At 52.5% G+C, this 22597-nt stretch overlaps 1 protein-coding gene across 5 annotated transcripts in view; it reads right to left on the reverse strand.

Moving 5' to 3' along the window:
- The window catches only part of Shisal1 (shisa like 1), a 67792-nt gene that overhangs the window by 16705 nt on the left and 28490 nt on the right, over window positions 1–22597 (reverse strand). For all 5 annotated transcript variants that reach the window (XM_034517343.2, XM_034517345.2, XM_076911781.1 and 2 more), the window contains exons 3-4: window positions 22092–22305; window positions 10874–11191 (exon numbers count right to left, since the gene is read on the reverse strand). In XM_034517343.2, the coding sequence (XP_034373234.1) occupies window positions 10874–11191; window positions 22092–22305 (532 nt within the window). The remainder of the gene's footprint in view (window positions 1–10873; window positions 11192–22091; window positions 22306–22597) is intronic.

Here is a 22597-nt window from a genome sequence, read left to right on the forward strand (position 1 = left end):
TCCCTGTCCTTTCCATCAGAGGGAAGCTGTCTGGAAGCTGAAGGAACGTCCTTGTCCTACTGGCCAGGGGGCCTCTGTGGGGATGGGCCAGGCATTTCTTTGGCACAGGGTAGTGGGCAGCACGGCTTGGGAGTGGGGCTACAGGTGGGTTGTGCGCTCTGGAGCTCCTTTAATCTAATCTTTCCTGCTCCCCTCCTCCCTGTCACCTTCCTCTCTCAGCTGTGGGAGGCTCAGGCCTTTTAACACACACATCCTGCCCGTTAATTTTTAATGTCACGCTGGTCAATAATTGATGGTGCCGCTTTAACAGGAAACCCGTGTTCTACATCATCCGCCTCTCAGTGCCGCCCTTCCCTCGAAGGCCTCTGTCTGGAACTGCCCACCTCCCGCCCCACGGGAATCAAGACTCCTTCATCTCCTGCATCAAAGGTTTCAAACCACTTACCCACTCTTGTCCCATTAGCATCTCCGGCAACCCGGGAAGGTCAGGAGGCTCTGTGGAAAGGTGGAACCCAAACATGAAGGGTCATGGCTGCTCACAGTCAAACAGCGAGAAGGGGTGGAGAGAAGAATAGGGTGCCCACTCCTGCCCAGGATTCTGCCCTGGCCCTATGGACTCTGGCGATTCAGGTATGCCCTGCTCTCCTCCTGGGCAAGGTTCAGGCCTAATGGTTAGGGCTCTTACTGCAGCAGACACAGGAAAGGAGGGTCTGCAGAAGTATCACTCCGTCAAAGAAATGGCCTCAGCAAGGTTCTGAGGGATGAATAGGAGTTTGCTATGGCTGGGAGCAGTACTAAATGTTGGGATCAGGTCTATTGTGTATCCTCAGCCCTGACCTGCAGCCCAGTCTTCAGCCCTGTGTCTTGTGGAATATGTCTATGGCCCCTAGGGTGTCATCCCTGATTATCCATGGCTGTCTGTCCCTCTGGTCTCACTTGCATTCTTTTAAACCTGGGTGCAGACTGGGACGTGTTGCTGGTTTCTGCGATCTAACCTGTTAGTCACCCAGGCCCGGCACAGACCCTCTATCATGGTTAGCTTTAGCAGTCAACTTCACACAAACCTAGCCTGGGAAGGAGAACTCTCAGCTGAAGAAATGTCCAGATCAGAGCAGCCTGTGGGCATGTCTGTTGGGCATTTTTTTATTGCTAATTGTTGTGGGTGGGCCCAGCCCACTGTGGGAGGTGTCACCTCTAGGCAGATAAGCCTGGGCTGTATAAGAAAGCTAGGAGCAAGCCACCAAAGAACATTCTCCTGTAGTCTCTGGTTTAACCTTCTTCCTTGAGTCCCTGCTTCGGCTTCCGTAGATGGAACCTGCAAGCCAAATAAACTCTTTCCTCCCCAAGTTGCTTCTGGTCAGTGTTTTACCACAACAATAGAAACCAAACTAGGACACCCTCCTACCACTCTCTCACAGGGGTGGGGTACGGAAGAGACACTCTATCCAGGGTCAAACCCAAGCACAGCATGTGAACACATTCACTTCCTGCATGGTACACAAGGACATACCACGTCACATGGACCTCATAGCACACTCACATGCTGGTTCACATTCAACCATGAATCAGAGAACATGCACATACAGATACACACACACACACACACACAGACACACATACACACAGACACACACAGAAAGTCTCACACACAGAGAGACAGAACACACACACATAGACACACACACAGAAATACAGACAGACACATAGACACAGAACACACACAGACACATGTACACACAGAAAGACAGACACACAGAGACAGACATACCCAGACACAGACACACAGAGACAGACACACCCAGAGAGACAGACACAACCAGAAAGACACATAGAAAGACAGACACATAGACACAGGACACACACACACACACACACACACACACACATATTCCTCATCTTTGTTCACTGCTGCCAAGACAGCCAGAGACAAGCCATCTATCATGGGTGGTAACCTACCCAGCCTCCCTGCTGGGCCTCCATGCCTGCTGGAGACCCACCTGTCCTTTGGACATCTTCCTCTTTTTCACCTGCAGCCTATCCTGTACTTAGGATCCATCCCATCCTGCCTCTTCTCTCCTGAGACCCAGAGTGCCCCATCTTCAGTACACTGACCTACCTGCCTTGCCCAAATCTCTGGAGTCGCTGTGCTCTCTTGCCTGCCCTGCACCCACCTCTTTCAGGTCCCATCCACTCCAGAACAGACCTTGCAGCCCCCACCTGCCCTGGCCTCAGCCACTGCTCCCCTGAGCACCACCTGCCCATTGTGGCACTGGCCTCCCCAACCCCCATGTGGAGGCTCAGATTTCTCAGACTAATGGACTCTTTGCTCTTGTCTCCAGGCACCACAAAGAGCTCTGCCCCCTCCTCCTGCTGTCAGCTGGGAGACACACTATTGCCATCGACTGACTAATGGCTTTTAGGAAGACAGAGTATCGGTCCATTACATGCGTGTATTGATCGGGACCCATCTGGATTGGAGCTCTGCAAGGCAACAAAGACGTGCGTCCTTGGAAACACAAAAGTGGCACAGGGACACAATGATTACAAGAGGGAGACTTGGAAGTGCCTCTCTGAGCGTCAACTAGCCCTCCATATATCCTCTGACCCCTGATCCCATCCTACAGAATAAGGTGTCTTATAGGGGAGTCACATTCCCTCACTGTAGGGGCATTGGTCAGGAAATGCCTAGAGAGGCCACTGGGCAGCTCAGGTCAGGAGATCACGGGTGGAGGAGCAGAGGAAGCAAGGCCTGACCCCTGGTAAGTAGAAGCCAAGGGTCCCTGGATTGGAGGAGGCTCTTGTCTCCATAAGTCTCCAGTAGAGTGTCAGGTGGTTACTTGGCTGGGGTGGGGGTGTTGAGTACTGGAGGCTGTGGGCCTGGCCTAGCTGTGCATCCTGGCTCTTCTCACCCAGACCCGGAACACCTAGCTCCAGCTGCCGAGTCTTTCTGAACCCCAGCCAATGGCAGCTGGCATGACTGAGGAAGTAGATCCTGGAGTACAGAGACCCAGGGACAAAGCCGACGACGGCAACAAATCCAACCCCAGGTCTCTTCTCCATGTGGCTGAAGGAGCAATGGCATAAGATGTCCTCTACTTCTAGCTGGGGTGGGGGATGGGGCAGTGACCCTTCTTCCAACTCACATGAGTGGGAGGAGACAGGTGGGTGTGGGCTTCCTTGTGGTCCTCATGAGTAGGTTGCTGGGGCTCAGACGGTGATAATATGGACTCTGTCATGGATCTGAAGAGATGTCCCCTCTTGGAGGGTCACTCCTGGCCTTTACGAAATGCCTCTTTGTTAATGACTCGTCGCTCTGGTATTTCTACTTACACAATTTCTGTATTAGGACACTTTAGTGAAAGCTCCATACAAGTGTGTGGGTTGGGTCACCTCGGTCCCAACACCAGGGTACAGGCCTATGTGAGGCAGGCCAGCTGAGAAATGGATGTCATATTGCCAAGCTCCCAAGCTCCCAGCATACCTGTCTGCACTCGCTCAAAGTCCCTGCTCTCCCCGTGTGGGCAAGTAGAGGCTTACTCAAAGACATGGGAATCCAGACCCAGAGCTGCCCTCCCCCAGCCCGCTGAGAGGCTGCTGGTCTTTCAGACCTACAGTCTGCTGGGAACTGAGGCTGGAAGAGGCACCTGTGACCTCCCTGCTCCACTAAGGTCACCCTGGAATGGTCTTCAACATGGCTTCCCCGCCCTCAACAGAAGGCATTGATTTTTCCAAGCAAAGCAGGAGGAGGTCAGTGTGGGCCTTCTCTGAGTCGGCAGTGGCTTCTGAAGGCTCTGAGCTCTACCTTCTTTGTCCCTTGACTCCTAATCCTCAACACAGGCCTTGGACCCGGTAGGCAGCTTCCAAAAAGCACTGGTTGTCCAAGTGGGGATTCTGTGATGTCTACTGGAACCCTTGGCGCCAGCCAGGCTGGCATGGGGGCAGCCTGGAGCTGTGAGGCTGGCAAAGAGGAACCCATGATTGCCCTATCAGGGACCAAAGACATGGCAGTACAGAGCCAGTGGCCAGCCCTACATTCTACTCTCCCCTGTTTCCTATGTCCTGGAATGGGCTGGAGTTGAGGAACTGACTTTCTAGAACTATGGTAGGACCCATGTGCTGACCATCAGCTGCCTGTCTGGGGGTAACCCTGCAGACGTGTTATTTTTTAACATGAACAGAAAAGACACGTTTGTCCCCAGAGAGGTCACAGCCCAAGGGGCAGGTGAGGCTATTTGAGGAGACAACATTCCAGCACTGGAGTCCGAATGCCTAGTGACAAGGAAGGAGTTGGCAAGCACTGGACACCATGTCCTCAGGGACCAACAGAGTCCTCCTATACTGGCTGAATCCCAGCATCCTGGACAGGCATATGCCACCTGCTTCTGAGGTATAAACACCCCAGCTCATCATTACTAAATGCAGAAGGGATGCCCTAGGCCAGCCAGCCCATCCCGCAGATATCTCCTGGACAGACAAGATGTACCAGTACATACATTCCCTAACTCAGGAGACAGTCACAGTCAACATGGAAACAACAAGAAGTGTAGAGTTTTGAAGGGCCACCCTCTCCCTGTCCATTACAGTGTATTTAATCATCAGCTTCTCAGTTTGTTTGGTTGGTTAGTTGGTTTGCCATTTAACAAGAGGCTCCCAAATTCCCACTCTCTTCTTGGCCACTCTTGGCATGGGACAAGTAAAACCCCATCGCATGTGGGAGACGCATAGGAAACCCTGAGTTGTGCCATCCAAGGCAAGCCTGTTTTTTTTTTTTTTTTCCAGAAAAGCAACTTGACTGAAAGTTAATTAAAAATGTCTTCAGTAAACAGTAAGAGGGGGTAGAGGAGAACCCCAAGGAACCAAGGTTTGAGAAATAAATGCTGCTTTATGGAAACGGAGACAATTATCAACGGTCTTAGAGGCACAGTAAAATAGATGGGAGGCTCACAGAGACAGGAAACAGAATGGATTAATAATAACACCATGACAATTAAAGAGATGAAGCCCCAGAGTTGCGTCATGAGGCCATCTGTAGTGCCACCAGACCCTGCAGCTGTGCATGGAGCTGCCTGATTGTGACCTCAGGCTCCAGCTTCTTCCCGCCTGGAGTCCACCTGGAGGAAGGAACTCAAGTCAGGGAGAGGCCGGAGCCTGTGAGGTGTTTGTGCACCCCTTGTTTTCCTGCCCCCCCCCACTGTCACTGTTAGTTGTCACAGCAAAAGAAAAAAAGAAAAAGTGTGAACCATCTTAAATGTCGCTCTGTGGGGAACTAAGTTAATGCCAGCGCGAGGGAACTTCACAACCCAGTAGATGCTAAAATGATGTTTAGAGACATTAAGGAAATTCGCATGATAATGGCCAATTTACTGTGAATAAAACTGAATGCAGAATCCCACACAGCCTTTCAGGGAGGGCAAAAAAGCAGGCACAGGGGACGGCAGGAAACAAAACATCAGCCAGGTGGGGCCTGGTGACCTTCCCCTCCCATCGGTTACTAATTAAATAGCAGCAATAACAATAGCTCCTGTTCACCGAGAAACTGGCCATACCTGGACCATTGGAGTCCTCTCTAAGAGTCCCTGCAGCAATCTGCTTTATACCCACTTCGCCTATGAAAACACTGAGGTTCCAAGAAGCTAAACGATTGTGTATGAACCCAGGTACAGCTCTGAGACAGCTGCTCTCAGCCCTGCAAATCTGCTGGAGTCTGACCAGGAGATGAGGGAGGGCTGTGCCGCCTGGCCTCCTGTGGCGGGGAGGGGCTAGCTGGAAGACAGATAGACCAGGGGGCAGGTGAGGAGCAGGTGGCTGGCTGGTTGGGTGGACTGTCAGAAGGGTGGGTAAGTGTGTGGGTTAGTAGGTGGGTAGGTAGGTAGGTAGGTAGGTGGATGGGCAGGCAGGTGGGCATTGAGTGGGCAGGCAGGTGGGTGACTACTTCTGCTGGGACCTTGAGTGCTAGGAACAACCTTGGTATAAGAGAAAGGACAGAGACCTTAAACCCAGGCCCCTGGGCCAAGCATGTACCAGGACAATCCATCAGGTCTCTTCAGCCTTCAGGAAGAGGCTGGAACAGCAGGAGCCCAGGCTGAGCTCAGATCACTGCTGCCCCAAGCCAGAGAGCGCTTTTTTGGGGGCTACTTGGAACTCCGGACTTCCTGTGGTTTAGGGGACCCTTGGAGTCTCTCCAGGGATGGGTGAGGCTGGGAAGCCACACTCTCCAGCCGGCTATACACCCAGCCTGAACCAGGTGTCTCAGGAATCTCAGGAGGTAGATGTCCCAGACGGGAAGGGACCTACACTCCCAGGCCATGCTGAATTCAGACATCAGCCACGCTGAATTCTCCCTGGGCCTCAGTTTCTTGCATTAGCCTGAGGACACTCATGCTGTGGGGCTGCTGGGGAGAGTCGGTGGCCCTGCCCATAGGCGCTGTGACACTCTGTTGCCTCAGCCTGCTGTGCACTCTGTGGTCCAATCACTGAGCTGACCTTCACAGGAGCCTTCAATACACCATCCCACAGGCCATTCACTCAGAGTGTGCCTACCGTGAGCTAGGTGTTTGTTCTCTGTGCCAGAGCTCTGTTGAGTCATCCTGCTTTCCAGGGTTCCCTTCTAGTGGGACAGACAGACAGACAGACAGACAGACCAGCAAACAGGAAACCAGACACAGTGCCAGGTGTTGATAATGTGCCAAAGAGTGTGCAGGGAGTTCTGTGTGGTGGTGTTGGGGTACGGAGGAGATGGAGGTGAGGGCTGAGGACAGTCTGTCTGGGAGGAGACTCTGGGCTGGAACCTGCTGGGAGGAACCTAGCTAGCCCCACAGGTTACTCGCTGAAGTGGTGACATGCTTGTTAGGTTGGGAGCAACAGCTGAGGCCCTGGGGCAGGGAGGCCACTGTGCTGGGTGAGCAAGTGAAGAGGGTTTTAATTCCATTAGCTGGTTTTGATTCTGTTTTAAAAGGGTCACTCTGCTGCCAGGTACAAAGATTAGGGACAGGAAGACAGGCTTTTGTTTGCCTCAGTGTGGGCAAGACAGGGATGGTCAGCCTCTTCCAATCTGGCTGGAATCAGTCCACCTGTCTTCAAGTGCTGACCGCTGACTTGCTGGCTGACCCACGGCCAGTCATCAAATTGCTATGTGCCTCAGTTCCCTTGTCTACTGACAGAAGTGGCAGAGTGTTGGGCAGGGAACCCAGTAGATGGGCTGTACAGATGTTTGAAACACCCTCTCCTGGAGGAAGGGAGGCAACATAGAAAAGTCACAAGGCTCAGAGACCCCAGCAGGAGGTGAACAGAACAGTGAACCCTCTTGTTGCTGGGGAGAGGAGACCCTTTCAGTAGAGTTGACTTGGAGGTTCCCCGGGGGGCAGGGTAGGGAGGAGGTGGCGGATGTCCAGGGAGCTTTAGGAGCCACCACACATATTGGAGTGGGCTTTTTGGCGATGTGGCTCCCTGAGTGGCCCATGCTTCAGCTCTGCCCTGTGGCCCAAGTGCACATGAGGCCTCAGTTTTCCCATCCATGAAGTAGGAACAATTTAACCTTTGAGACCCTGATAAAAAAGATACCAAGTCCCAGTGAAGCTTGGAAGAGTGGTGTGTGTGTGTGTGTTCTCACACACGTGCGTGTGTGCAAGTGCATGTATGTGTGTGCATGCATATTCCCCTACACATGTGCCCGTGACTGCAAGGACAAGGATGGGGTGGCCAACATGACAACTGACCTCTCTCCACCTGTCACAGGATGCAGAGGCAGATATCCTTCATGAAGGGCACCAGCAGCTCCCTCCAGATGGCCCTGGGGGCCTGGGCTGGAGGTGACCATGCTCAGCCAGATCCTGCACCACGCCTGTGCATCAGCTGACCTGCTGCACTGTCAGCTGTCAGCGCAGACTCACTGAGCATCTGCTGTGAGCCATAGGCAGCCCTGACATGGGCTGAGAGCCTGGAACCACCAGAAACCACAGGATAATAAGCTGCTGGGACCATCAGCAGGGGACAGAGTTGGAGAGGAAACCTAGAAGCTGGTCTGGGGACAGTGGCCACTATTCTTTGTAGCCAAGGAGGAAGCTGGAACACTTCTGCCTGAGGAAGGCAGAGCCCCGGAGAAGGTCAGGAGAGATTCCAGGTGTGGAGGACACTGAGGCCACAGGGAACGGAGAAGTCTCAGGTCATCCGAACAGAGAATCTGAACAAAAGTTCCTCTGTAAAACTCAATGAAGGCAGCGACTCTCCAACTCACCCAGACTCCACTACTCCCTAACTCAGTTAGAGACATAGAGCTGGCTGAAGCTCCGTACGCCTGGCGACTTAATGTGGCGCCTGGTTTTGCCTTCAGTCAGTCATATTGCTTAAGATAGAGATGAACAGAGTAATGAGCAGAGAGACTGTTGTTCACAGGACCTGAGGGGCCAGGGCTGTGCTACAGCCCCCGGGGTCTTCAGTATTGCTGCAGAAGTGGCAACTTAGGGGCCACCCAGAGCTTGTCACTTATCAAGCCCCAGCTGGTAGCCAGGGGCCTGGTAGTAACCCTGCTGCTAGCTGGGTGGCTGGTAGCACAGCTTTCCTGTCTCCTCTATAACAGGGCAGGGGTACCCTAGAGCCTGGGCAGCCAAGACCACCCATAGCTGCCTGGATTTCCATCTTGCAGGAGCCTTTGACCTTCCCTGCCAAGGTGACATATGGGTCTGCCACCATCATCTTCTTGATGACCTGGCTCCTCTGCTGGAGGCCGTGTGCCATAGAAGCCATAGAGTCAGATAGCCAAGATGCAGAGGTCTTCTACACAAGTCAGGATGAAGAGGGGAGAAGCCACGGGCTGAGCTCAGAAGACATCCTCCAGAGTCCTGCACCTGCCCCTCTAGTCTCCCAGGGGACCATGGGGTGACAAAGGAGGAGGTCTCACAGGACTTCCTAACCCTCTCCCCTTGTTTCTCCTCTGGAAAATAAAACCCCCTGAAGCCTCATGCAAAGTCACAGCATATCCAAGGACAGAAAGTAACTGAGAAGTGGTATGTGAATGTGGCCAGAGGCTAGAACATTCCCCAACACGTAATATGCGGGCCTCTGAGCCGTGGTTTGAATGGGTAACCGGGTGGCCTCAGGCACAACTTTCCAAGTCTGAAGAGGAAACCAGGAGGCAGGGACAGTTGGGCTTCACAGTATTTGTGTCCCACACGGCCAGGTAGACACCTCTCAGACTCCATAAACTCCAGCTTCTGTACAGTTCCATGCTCTGGGCACGCTCCTGCCACCTCCTCTACGCCTGTATCCCAAAGATGCAGCATGGCACTTGGCATACAGTAAGTGCATAATATGTCCATGTTGATAAAAACCAGTGTGGGGGAGGGGAACACTGAGACAGACACAGAGCTCACAGCAGGTAACCCCAGGACATCAGGAGCAGAGGTGGGAACTACAGCTCTAGGCACTGTGGGCCCCCAGACAGCCGAACACTCCATCTGTGAGTACAGAACACTAATAACCTTCAACATCCACCTGGGCAACAGGCGGGGACCCCAAAGGAAAGGATAGAAGAGGCCCAGTCCAACTAAACCCAGGGTGCCCATAGGCACCCCACCAGGTCCTGTTAGCCAGTGGGCTCTGGGGGTTCTGTTACACAGACATGAGCTGTATACTTTGGGATTAGGTACAGTAAACAAACTGCTCACTGTCCAGCTTCTCCTGGGTCTGGGTCTTGCTCTCCACCTGATGGTGGCTCTCCACACCCTCCCCTCCTACCACAGGAGTCAGCCCAGGGCTCGCCCAAGGAAGTACAGACAGTGGCTGTCTCCTACATGATAGACAGGCAGGTCCTCATTGCCTAAGCGCAAGAGTCTGTAAGTGCATCTGATTAATTATTCACGTCATTCATTATTGAAAAAGGTCGCTACCTGGGAGCCGCTCCAGCAGTGCCTAACAAGCTTGCTTATATCTCCCAGGAGAAGCAGCAAAGGTGCACCGCGTGCCTACTATGCGCCAGGCAGTGCCAGAATAACCCAAGGAATGGTACACCACACTGGCTTCTCACAGGGATGGAAGATCAGAGGGTGATATAACAAAACTGGCCAGCATGTGCTGGCCGAGTCCAGTGGTCACTGTACTAGGAGGTATAGGTGGCCAGTCACCCACAGAGCCTGGTGGTCACTGTGCTGAAAGGTGCAGGTCACCAGTAAGAGGTTCAAGATGATCTTGCAGGCTGGGCTCTGGGCTGCAACCCCCAGGGATGCCTGTGTTCAGAATCTGAATACTACAGCTACCACCCAGGCTGCAGACCCCGCCCACCCATGACCCTGAGCCAAGGCCTTGCTTATCTCTGTCCTTGGGCTAGCTGACCTCATGAGACACCTGTTCTCAAAGTTCTCAGTTCTGGGCAGTAGTGCTACCTCCCCCCACCCCCCACACACACACCAACATCATACTGGAGTAGGGGAGAGATGACAGCTGCCCAGATGAGACCAGCCAAGCCTTTGATATGTCACATCCCTTGCCAGCATCCCTTCTCCTGAGCTTCCACGGGACAGCCTGCCTGAGTCACCTCCGGGTATGTATGGCAGAGGAACTAAAGGATACATTGAGATTTACTTCCTGACCTCATGCTGAAAACTCTTCTCCCAGTCATGGATAAGCTTTCTCTCCTTGGACCAGACCACAAAAACTTGATAAGCCATCCAACTTCCCCTTTTGCCTTGGCCACTAGGAAACTCAAGTGACAACCTATATTTTCTGGCTTCTCCTCTAGACATATGTACCGCCATGAGTGAGTGGCTTTAAGCCCTCCTTGGCAAACATTAAGGACAGCAAATAACCAGGTCACCTGCGGTCTGAACGCAGCTGCGGTCATAGAGTCCGGTCCACCCAGGCTGCTGTTGCAAACACTCACCAGGCAGATGAGCTCTGGAAGGTCATCAAGGGTGGGCTGTGTGTGTCTCCCCGCAGTGTGTGCACGGCCTGGGGGGCTTGCGGCAGGGCACCAGGGGGAGGCTGTGGCTGTGGGGCCGGCTGTCCTGGCCGAGGGGCTCGAGCAGGGTTCCCCCACCGCCGGGGGTCCTGTTTCATCCAGCGTCCCTGGATCCCCCACCGCGTCAGGTAAACCTTGCAAATATCGTAGTTCATGGCGGAATAATAGAGCAGATCCAGGACCAGCAGTGTGAGCACGAAGAAGCCGTAGATCCACACTCCCAGCAGTGCCGTGTAGTTGCTGGGAAAGAGAAGCAGAGACTGAGCCACACTTCCAGAAGCCCCAGCCCTGTCTGCCAGCATCCACCACAGGTTGACAAACATACTTCAGGCACTAGGCTCCACCCCTACCTGCCCTGTCCCTCGCACCCCATAGTCCACTGCCCTGGCTCTGCCCGCACCCCATAGTCCACTGCCCTGGCTCTGCCCATGCTCTAGGCTAGACTCCGTGGATCCTTCCCTAGCAGGCACTCTGCAAGAGCTCTGGTTTTGCTAAACTGAATATTGAGGTTCCCATGACTCAGGGGCCCTACCTCACCCACCTCTCCTTGTATATGCCAGGCTCCCTGCTGGCTTTGCGCATATCACAACTGCCCCTGGGACACTCCTGTTCCATCCCTCCTGGCCTCATTCCCAAGGGTACATGCTGGAGTCCTATCATGGTTTTGAGGAAACAGTAAATCTTGACACCCCATGTGCCTCAGAACCCCATGGCACCCCTGCAGGGGCAACATCTTCAGAACCTCTGCAGAATTCCCTACCCAGCTGTCCATCACTCCCACCTCAGCTCAGCCCCGCCCTCGCTAATCGTTTCCTTCTGACCACAGAGAAATCTTAATCTCAGTGACTTATTTATTTCTTTTAAAGATAAGGCCTTTTGTAGCCCAGGCTGGCCTGGAGCTTGCTATGTAAGCCAAAGATAACCTTGAATTTCTGGTGCTCCTGCCTCCACTTCCAGAGCGTTTCGATGACAAGTGCTTGGTTTGTAGGCCAAGGGAATAAAGCTTGGGGGCTTTGTGTGTGCTAGGAAAACACCCTACTAGCCAAAACACATCCCTGGCCACTCCATCACCCCTTTGTTCCCCCACAGAGGCTGCAGTCTCCTGGCAGAGGTGGCAAGAGTCCTTAGAATTTAATACTTCAAACGCTCCCAACCCATTGTAAGCTCGGCTGTCTCTTTACATGTGTTGGGCACTGAAGCACACAACTGGCCACTCCCTGCCCAGTACCAAGCCCTCTGCCAGGTAGCCTTTCCCACATCCCCACCTCCTTCCCCTCTGTCTCACTGTTTGGGGCACCCTCATTTGAGATTGCTCCAGTCCCCAAAGTCTTCATGAAGCCCAACCTCTTTTTTGCCCCCCCCCCCCGTCATCTTGGCATATCTGTGCCCCTGATGCCCCCGCCCCAGGTTGGGGTCTTATTCCTTCAGGGTGGGCTGCCTCAAGGTTTGCCACCACAGCTGGGTTGCTGCCTCAAACTTGTCAGGGACTGGGACGTTTAAAGGGACTGGTTTATTAACTGCTCAAGTGACACCCACTTCAGTCTGTTCCCTGCCATGGGCATCTGCTTGAGTGGGCATGGGCCAGCCAGGGTGTTGAGAAGAGGCTGCTGACCAGCCTAGAAGAAGCAAGCTGGAAACCTCCACTCCAGAAGGACCTGGAGCTACTGCCTGTATAAGCTAGGAACTGAGCTTAGCCTGATCTCCTGGGTCTGCTTTGCTGTGTGGTCTATGAGAAGCCACTCCCATCTCTATGTGGTCTTAAGTCTCTCCTCAACTAAAGATGCCCTTCCCTTTATCTTTCAAGGCTGACCCCTAGTTCCAGCGGTGGGCTCTGGTGGTGAGATAGTGGCTATCCTCCTGCCCAGCCCTGCCAGGGCAGAAGCAAAGCCAGTAAGCCCACTTTCTTTCTATATTCAGGAGTGTTTCCCAGCTGGCCAATTTCTTGAACAGAAGACTTGTCTTGGGAGTCAGGGCAGTGGGGGTCTAGGGGGGAAGGGCTATTGGTAAGGCTCTGCCATGCTGTGCACATGGAGCTTGGCAGCCTCAAGACAGGTGCTTAGAACTCAGTACCAGTCAGTACTTGGGCTCAGTACCCAGCAGAATCCTAAACAGGGAAGTCTTAGCTTCTTTCTGCAACCTCAGCTCTCAGCCAACTACTACGATGAAAAGGTGTGAATGACTGACAGCCAAGCGTTGAGCCTTTTATTAATGGACACTGGCTTTGCCTGGAAGTGTCAGGGCACAGAAGAGAATGCCTGCCAGAGGAAAAAGGCCAAGAGCCCAATTCACTTATAGGCTGGAGTCGCGTGGGAGACAGATGTCTAGGTGGGCTCTGGTCCCAGGCACCCAGCTCTCCCCAGATTTCTCTCTCTTGCAGCCCCCATGGCAGGGCTTTGAAAACCAGGCTGTTCCTGGTGGTTCCTATGGCAGCAGCCTGGGGGCTGAGGAGGCGGGGAGGGAGCAGGGCTGCTCTCTGCAGATGCTGTTTGGCATCCAGAGCAGGAGGGGTGGTGGCCCTGTCTAAAGCTAGAAACACTGGAAAAGTGAGCACAGGGCAAGGGGCAGCTGAAGGTCCCCTCTGCCCTGCACAGTGTTAAGATGGAAAGAAACAGACCTGTCATGTCTAAGGTGGAAATTGGGTAGGGAGAGTTACCTCTAGGGGACCAAAGTCTTCTCTACGATTTCCCAACCATGACGACAGTATCAGGATTTGAATTTCCCAGAGCACCTTGGTGAAGCCCAACATATGCAGTTCCAAAGTTACCACACGAGACTTAGAGATCTAGCCTCACATCTGTGATGCACCTCTGCCAAGCCGGCTCCCTGCTTCCTGTGCCCGGCAGATCCTGATGCTGGGTCGCAGTGTGGTCATCAGGAAGCCTCCTTAAAACTTCATGTGGGTCACAATGTCACTAGGTTTTTGTAAGACTGTAGTAGCCCCATGAGACAGCTCTAAGGCAGGTTGGGGTCAACCTTGTCCTTGCATGTCAAACACACCCGTGTGGTGCCGACACTGTGAGAACTGGGAATGGGCAGGACACAGCATGATACTGACCAGCACTGGCCAGGTGCTACAGTTGTGTGATGAACAGGGACACTTTCAGTTCTGACCCTGTGCCACGTGCTCTGGGCACAGAGTGTGGACCCCATTTTACAGGTGAGCCCCATATAGGCAGCACATGCCATCACTCACAGTGACTAAGCCATTTGTGTTTCGCAGAATTGGAAACTGGGGCTCATCTCCTTAAGACTACAGAAAGTGACTTTTGAATTTGGGTCCCAGTGGCTCCCACCTGCTCAGCCTGCATCTCCATTGTGAGGATGACAGGGTCGCTTCCACAGTATGTTCTGTGATTCCCGGTTTATGGATGAGGTCTGAAGAGGGCTATTCACAGTTCCCACCCAGCCAATCCAACCAGCAGGGCTGGACTGCTGCAGCCAGAGTCTTCCTGCTCTGACTGATGGGCTGGACCAATCCTCCCATGACTTCCGGTTGGAGGGGGACAGGAATTTCCATGCCAGGCCAAAAGTTTGGAGTCAGGTCCCTACAACCTCAGAGTGTGCTAAATCTTGGGAAAACCCAAGGTCAAATCTAAAACAGACACCAGAGAGGGAGTCTCCAGCCTCTGTGTTCTCCTTCTGGCTCCGCCTGTATTAGGGATGAAGAGCAAGTCCTGTCTGAGCATTCTCTCTAATGAAAGCCCCATGTGTGTGGAGCTTGGGCTTAGGCCTTTGCAGCCGGACAGTATCCCCACCTGTCTGTTTATTTATTCCCAATTCTGCAGAAGGTGCTGCCTACAGGGGACATGCCCTGTGTGTGGCAGGTGGGGTGCCAGGACCACAGAGCTCTCCACGACAGCTTGCAACCCCCCAGGCCATGCTCTCTAAGGCCTGCCAGCTGCAAGGATTTGAGTCTTTAATTTTTAAAATGCCATTTAAAATATGCAATCTGGAAACTAACTGCACCCAGATGCCGGGTCTTGGCCACGCCTGCGTGGAGGGCAAAGATAAAAGACAGATGCTGCGGCCAGGCTTCTGTGACCGCCCAGCCTCAGACGGTGGCAGGCGCCGCGTGCAAGTCTGTGTGAGTCAGCTTCCTTGGGGTTTCCAAAGCGATAATAGAACCTTCCCGCTGGAGGACTTGCAATGTGTCTGCGGAGCAGAGAAGCCATTAGCAGACAGCTGCAGCCTGGCCCAGCCTGGGATGGAAATCACCACCACCACCACCACCACGCCCAACCTGGAAGTCATGGGAGCAGTAGCCCAACCCATCAGTCAGAGCAAGAAGACCCTGGCAGCAGAAGTCTTGTCCTGCTGGTTGGGTTGGGCAGGTGAAAATGGGAACAGCCTGTGCAGACTTGATCCATGAAGTAGGAACGCAGAGAATACTGTGGAAGTGGCCCTGTCAGCCTTTCAATGGAGACTCAGGCTCAGCAGGTGGGAGCCACTGGGACCTATATTCAGCTCCTCAAAATTCACTTTCTATTAGTCTTAGGGAGATAAGCCTCAGTTTCTGCCTTGAAGTAGGAGTGAGTACATGTCCTGCTTTGGGGGTGTAACTGTAAGCCTTTACAAACTGGTATGAGGTCCAGAAAAAAGAAGGGACTTTGGAGGCAGGGGCTGCAGTTCAGCTTGTAGAGGGTTTGTTTGTTTGTTTGTTTGTTTGTTTTCTGGTGCAGGAAGCCCTGGGTTTTATCCACATACTACATAAAAGGTACATAAGATGCCTTTAATCTCAGCTTTTGGAAGGTAGAAGTAGGAAGATTAAGCCTTCAAAGTCATCCTTGGCTTCCTAGAGAGTTGGTAGCTAGCCTTGGCTACATGGGACCCTGTCTCAAACAAAACAAAACAAAACAAAACAGATAGAGAAGAAACCTATAAGGACAGGCTCATGTGAAGCACAGAGGAAGCCAGATGTGGTGGTGCACACCTGTAATCACAGAGGAAGCCAGGTGTGGTGGTGCACACCTGTGATCACAGAGGAAGCCAGGTGTGGTGGTGCACACTTGTGATCACAGAGGAAGCTGGGTGTGATGGTGTTCACCTGGGATCCCAGCACTGGAGAGACTGAAGAACAAGGATCTCGAGTTCATGGCTAGCCTGGGCTATAAAATGAGACCCTGTATCTAAACAATCACAAATAAAAATCACTGAGGATGCCTCAATAGGTCTAGGTGCAGACAAGCATGAGACCTTGCCTAAGGTCGAATGTCCAGGAAAAGGCTGGCTGCTGTGGTCATGGGTGGCATGGGTCTTATGTTTACTAACTTGGGAGGTAGAGCTCACTTGTATAAAAAAAAAATAAAATAAAATGTCCCTTTCCTTGCCAGGAGATGGATGTTCCAGTGGGGTCAACTGCTGTCTCTTTGGGCCTTGCTGCTAATAGGCTTAACCAAAGCACAGGACCACAGGGTCAGGAGGCAGGATGCTGCACACAGAGCCAGTTCGACCTATAGCCCACCCAGACTCGGTCCCTGAACAAACATGCAGATGCCTCTCTCCAGGGCTGGAGTGGAACTGGGTGTGATGTGGACAGCACTGGCCAGAGCCACGTGACACTTCATTTTTGTGGCTTTTCCTCTGCCACAGATCATCCTGCACTAGATGGGGACCACGACACCAGCCTGGGCCATGACATTCCATGTACAGAGCTACAAGTGTCCCATGAGGATGTTACCTCAGTACAGCTGGGTCCAGGTGACAATGGGATAGGTATTGCTATGGCCTCATGAGCTGTGTGGTTTCAGGCACACTTCCTCCCTCTCTGGGTCTTAGACCTGCTTATTGGACTTGCTCACATGTTATAACTCTGTATGGATGGCAGGGAAGTCCTGGGGGGGGATATCTATTTGTAGGGTTCGGGGAAGAGGTGTTCAGGCAAGAAACTATGATAGTTCTAGAAGGCCCTCTCAAGAAGGATACTGTGGAAAGAGATTTTACACCTGACAAGCCTTGGCGAGACTGTGACCCAGTGATTCCTACCCTACTCTGGGTAGCCAGGCAAAATTCAAAGCTAGTCAACATTCAAAGCTGGAGGCCACATGATAGGCCACATGGGGTCACTAGGGTGCTGGGACTCAGACTGATAACTCCACACTGGAAGCTTCACTATGACCACTGAGAAAGGAGGGCTTTGGCAGAGCCCAGGAAGAAGAGGCCTTGACTTGTCTGTGAGGCCCAGGAGCGCCAACTGCTCTGTTTTTTTGGAGACTCATCTCCACACCTGCAGCCTCCTCTTCCCTAGTCACTGCCTGGCATCCTGCCCCTGGTGGGGGGGGGGGAGAAAGAGAGAGAGAGAGAGAGAGAGAGAGAGAGAGAGAGAGAGAGAGAGAAAAAAGAGATTCAGAGAGAAATTCACACAGAGAGACAGAGACAGAGACAGACAGATTCAAAGAGAGATTCACACACAAAGAGAGACAGAGAGAAACAGAGAGAGACAGAGAGGGGGAGAGAGAGAGAGAGAGAGACAGACAGACAGACAGACAGACATAGACAGAGAATGAAACAGACACCCACACAGAGAGAGCATGCATGCAGGCATGAGAGAGAGAGAGACAGAGAAACACAGAAAGACAGACAGACAGAGACAGAGAGACAAAGAAAGGGTGCTGATTGCTTTCTTCTTCAGCTCTGAGCAAAGCTCTCCCCTGACTTGTCAGGGACAAGGCCTGCCTGGGAGGGGTGCAGGATGCCTGGCTGGCCCTCATTTGGCCCCTGGCTGCCTGCTGGGCTGGAAGCAGGCATCTCGCTGTGGTGGTGGAATTGGCAAAGCACCCTCCTTTCGTTCAGTGGCTTGCTTTTCTGCCAGGCAGCCGGAGTCGCCACACAACACTCTGTTCATCCAAAAAACACAAATAAATAAGATCAGGTCACCAACCCACCTCCTGCTGACTCACTGCGGTGGAGGGGGAGGAGCCTGCACTCTGAACAAGGCCCTCTGGGGGGTCACAACTGGCTTGAACCATTAGGACAGGTCTGAGATTCTGGATCTCCAGCCTCAGTGGAGAGTGGACAGCTTCCCTAGCTTCAGACAAGGCCCAGCTTTCTGGACCTGTGGCTGGATGACAGAACAAGGGTGTCTGTGTCCCCAGCCTTGACTCTTGTCAACCTGCTGGGGTTTAGGACAAGGGATGTCATCAACATGTTTTTGGTCCCTCCCTTCTCCCTCCCAGAGAGTCTGAGGCTGAGAAAGACCCAGGGCGGCTACGACTTTGGTATGACAAAGGCCCTAAATGGTAGTGAATCCACAAGGGGTCTCCACACTGTGAGCCCACCCTACAGTGACCTTCCTTGACCATGTTTCAGGCCATCATCCTGACTTCTAACTCCCAAAGATTCACCTCGTGTCACCCCTCTATAACTGAGTCCACCTGGAAGTCAATCCCTGCTACAGGTCCCTGGGCCTGGGTCCTCGCCACAAAGCCCCAAAGCCTGGAAACAGGACAGAGGCCTCCCATTGCCCCTCTGTGGAGCTTGATTCCCTTCTAAGCTACATTCTGGCTTTTGTGGACTGATTAGGTCCCCAGGGTCCTCATGCCAATAACTTGCTCTATGATACAAAAATGCAGCTTAGAGCTTTCAGGAAATCCCAACCAATTGGGATTTTCTACCTCTAGCTGAGAAGCCCCGCCCTTGGTTGGGAGGACCCACCCCTGACTAGAAAGCCCTGCCCCTGGCTGAGAAGCCCCACCCCTGGTTGGGAGGCCCTGACCTTGCCTTGGAAGCCCTGTCCCATCTGGGAGACCAGGGCTAACACAGTCTCATGTTTGTCCCCTCCTCCTCTTCGAGGAGTCAGCCCAGAGTTACTCATCCCACCTGCTTTACTTTACTTTGCTTTACTTTAGATCTGGCTGCCTTGGCTCCCTTAGAAGAGGTGCGGGCTTGGTGATGAGGAGCAGGTTCCGGCTATCTCACCTCACACCCCCATCCATGGAGAGGAAGTATCAGGAAGACGGCTAGACACTAACAAAAGGTGGATGCCCTAAGTCAGCAGGCCCCACATCTGTCAAGGGTCACTGGTGTCAGCGGGGTGCGTGTAGGATCTCCCTATGATCAGCACAGCGATTCACAGATACCTTGCCCCGGGAGTGCTTCTGAAAGCCAATGATTAAAAACCCAAGTGAAGCTTCAGAGCATCACGGTTCCCACTCCCTCTGGGGGAAGGCCCTTGGTATTGGCAGCCAGCAGCAACAGCCAGGCCCCTGTGCCTGCTTTGTGGGAAACCCTGTGGGAGCAGATTATAGAAACCTGTGGGCTTCTAAGGGAGGCTCCCAGACCCCAGGTGCCAGACCTCGAGGAAGTCTGGTTGTGGAGCCCAGCCTCTTGCCTGACTTTCACAGGGCACCTGTAGCACTCTGAGTCCCAGCCCCAGTCCTGGCACTACCCTCCCCCCTCATGGAAATAGCCCGTGGTCTTACAAAAGGCTTAGGCCAAATTCCAGGCTCGGTTCCAGCCCCTGCTATGATGGACGGGGCTTGCTGAGCCACTTCACACACAGGATTATTCAGAGGCCCAAGCAGATGGCAGGATATTCAGGGGAAGCACCGTGCATCTGAGAAAGGAGCTCTCAGGAGCTTGGCCATGGTGGGAGGAGGAGAGGTTTGGATGATAGTCAGAGAGTCTGCATCTCCTGCCCACCCAAAGGAAAGAGGCACCTTCTCCAGAGTGAGCAGAGCCTGGTAGCAAAGCCTCAAGCTCCAGAGGCAGACAGAGCTAGAGGCTCAGCTCCTCAGCCCTGTTGCTCCCAGCGCTACCACACGTCTTATCAATAGCCACTCCATAATATCCACATTCAGTCCATCCTTCCTACATGGGAAATCCTTCAACCCCCCAGGGAAAGATTTGAAGCTTCCCATAACGACAAGGATAATAGAATGCCTGACCGTTGGCATGTTTTAGGGACACTAGCCTATGTAGCTGGAAAAAGAAAACCAAATAACCAAACAAAATCAAACAAAACCAAGAACAACAAAAAGCCACGCCTTTAAGCTCAGCACTGAGGAGGCAGGGGCAGGTGGATCTCTGTGAGTTCAAGGCCAGCCTGGCCTACAGAGAGAGTTCCAGGACAGCCAGGGCTACACAGAGAAACCCTGTCCGAAAAAAACCAACCATCCAACCAAAACCCTGAGGCCACAAAATGTGAAAGTAAGGCTGGCATCAGGACTCAGGAGGCTGCACGCAAGTTCGCAAGTTCAGGACCACCCTGCCTCACAAGCCAGGAAAGGGGGATATAGGGTTATTTCTTCCAAGTGGCATAACTGGAAACAGGAGAGAATCGATTGACAAAGTGTTACAAAAACTGAGGACAGAATTCATGAATAAAGATTCCTAATTTTTGATCATCCCTAGTCAGGAGGGTAAAAGGAAAAGAGGCTATTTCTGAAAGCAACGTGAAAAGAACAAGCTAGAAACAAATGCAGACGTCACCCACGTCTTCCCTACATAGAAAACCAAAAGCATTACAAAAGAAAATCCGAAGGGCTGGGGACAGATAGCTTGACGGTGGAACATTTGCCTAAGAAATCTGAATCAATGGGTAAACAGGCTGTGTGTTCATGAGTGGAAGCAGTCAACACCAAAAACTGAAAAAGAAACAATATCGCAAGAAGTTGTTCCTTATGTGAAGCTAACTGCAGTAGGGGGATACTAACAGGACCTTTTGGTTTTGTTCTGATGGGGCTGGCAGAGCAGGAGAATCACATAAGCAAGTTTTAAAACTTGGGGTCTAAAGAGCCGGGACGATTGAACCATAGAAACATGAAGTCAGACTAGAAGTCAGCAATTCACACAGTGTAACGCTAGCATATGACACGGACCAGCAAAGGCCATAGAGTTGTGACACTCTGCCCTAGGGTTCACATGTGGCACATTATAGCATAGGGTGAGCTTGAATGTCACACCAGTAGACAGAAAGAAGGCAGACAGCTCAGCAGGAACATGGGGCTCCACAGGCTGGAGTGCTTGGACACTGGCCTCCAGCTGGTGGCGCTGTTGGGGAAGGCTGTGGAACCATTAGGACAGGGAACCTTGCTGGAAGAAGTGAATAACCAGGGCTGGTGACCAGTCCTTATAACCTGGACCCAGTTCCTCTTCACTCCCTGCTTCCCAGGTACAATGTGGCCAGCCAGCTTCCTTCTTTTTCTGCCAGACTTTCCCTACCTGCTGCCATGTTTGCTTCCTCATGATGGACTGTGTTCCCAGAAACTGTGAGTCAACTAAGCCCTTGTCAGGGTATCTTATCACAACAATGGGAAAAGAAATTAAGACATTCTCGGTATGCAAAAGATAATAAAACCCAGTTCTTGTTGGAATATTTACACTAGAATAAGTCTGACCCTAACAACAGGTAAGAGACTGGGAAGCAAAAATTTGAAACATGAAATAGAAGACGGGAGAATTTTTCAATGCTCTTAGAAGAAAAGGCCTTTCTCAAGAGGGCAAACATTAGACGCCATAAAAAAATAAATAGGTATTCTGTGATTCCCAAGACTGTGAGCATGCGTAAAAAGCACCTCAAAGTGAAAGACGTGCACTGGAAAATATTTGTAGCATGTTTCCGTCATATATCAAGATTTCTTGTTAAAAATTAAAAAACACCAAAAATGTAGTAGGAAAAGAAATTGGCAAAACCACATTGACAGCCAGCACACAAGAAACACAATAATCCCTCCTCCCCCCAACACAGTAAAAGACGGTCAATTCAAATAGAATTGTGTACCACTTTAACCCGCCATGCCCCATGCAGTACAGCTCCTGCTTCTGTGCCAGCAAATTCCTCTTGGAGATTTGATCTCGATGTGTTTTCACTACCTCTGAAGGATCGAACTCAGCATCAATGCTATTACCAATATTATTGAGTGAAAGCCATCAAAGAGTTCTGAGGAATTCCAAGCTTCACCGACATGACCCCACTCAACCTCTGCAGCAGGCCCCGCCAGGTGGGCTCCCTATGCCCATTTCTCAGATGGGAACTGTAAAGCTCAGAGAGCAGTCAGGCCAGGAACCCAGGTTGCCTCAAGTCTTTGCGAAGCTCCTTCTAGGCCTGCCTCCTGGCGTGTGTTGTCTGGAGCATCCCCAGGGCAGGGGTGGGCCAGTGGCCAGTGGCCAGAGCAGTTGGGAGGTGAGGGGAGTTGTTACTCACTTGTGCATGTAGCCCTCGGGGCCGGCCGTAAGGTTTGCCTGCATGACCGCCTGGAACTCCGTCTCGTTGCAGCAGTATTTGAAGACCGTGTTGTTATGGTGACAGCAGAGGACAAAGGTTTTGTTGTCTGAGAGCCGGGGGCAATGGAAGCCAAAGTGGTAGCGGCCTTTGTGGTCCGTGTAAGGCTCACAAACCCGGAAATGTGCAGACAGGACTGGAATACAGAGACATTGGGTTTGCCAGGGACCCCTTGGCAGCCCACAGGTGATGAGCAGAAGGGACTGGGAGCCTGCTCTGGGGTCCTACTGCCTCCTCCCTTCCTTAGGAATTCTTCAGGGTCCAGAAAGAGCCTCACTTCTGCCCCAAAGCCTCCTGGACCTCTTATCCCCAGCTCTGACACAACAACAGTCCTAACAGCCCAGGCTGGATGCTCCCTGGGGCTCCGTGAGGCTCACCCGTAGGTGGGTCACCTCCAGCACCTCAGCCCATAGTGACTAGGCACCTAT

This window comes from Arvicanthis niloticus, chromosome 13 (genome assembly GCF_011762505.2).
Source record: "Arvicanthis niloticus isolate mArvNil1 chromosome 13, mArvNil1.pat.X, whole genome shotgun sequence".
Lineage (NCBI taxonomy): Eukaryota > Metazoa > Chordata > Mammalia > Rodentia > Muridae > Arvicanthis > Arvicanthis niloticus.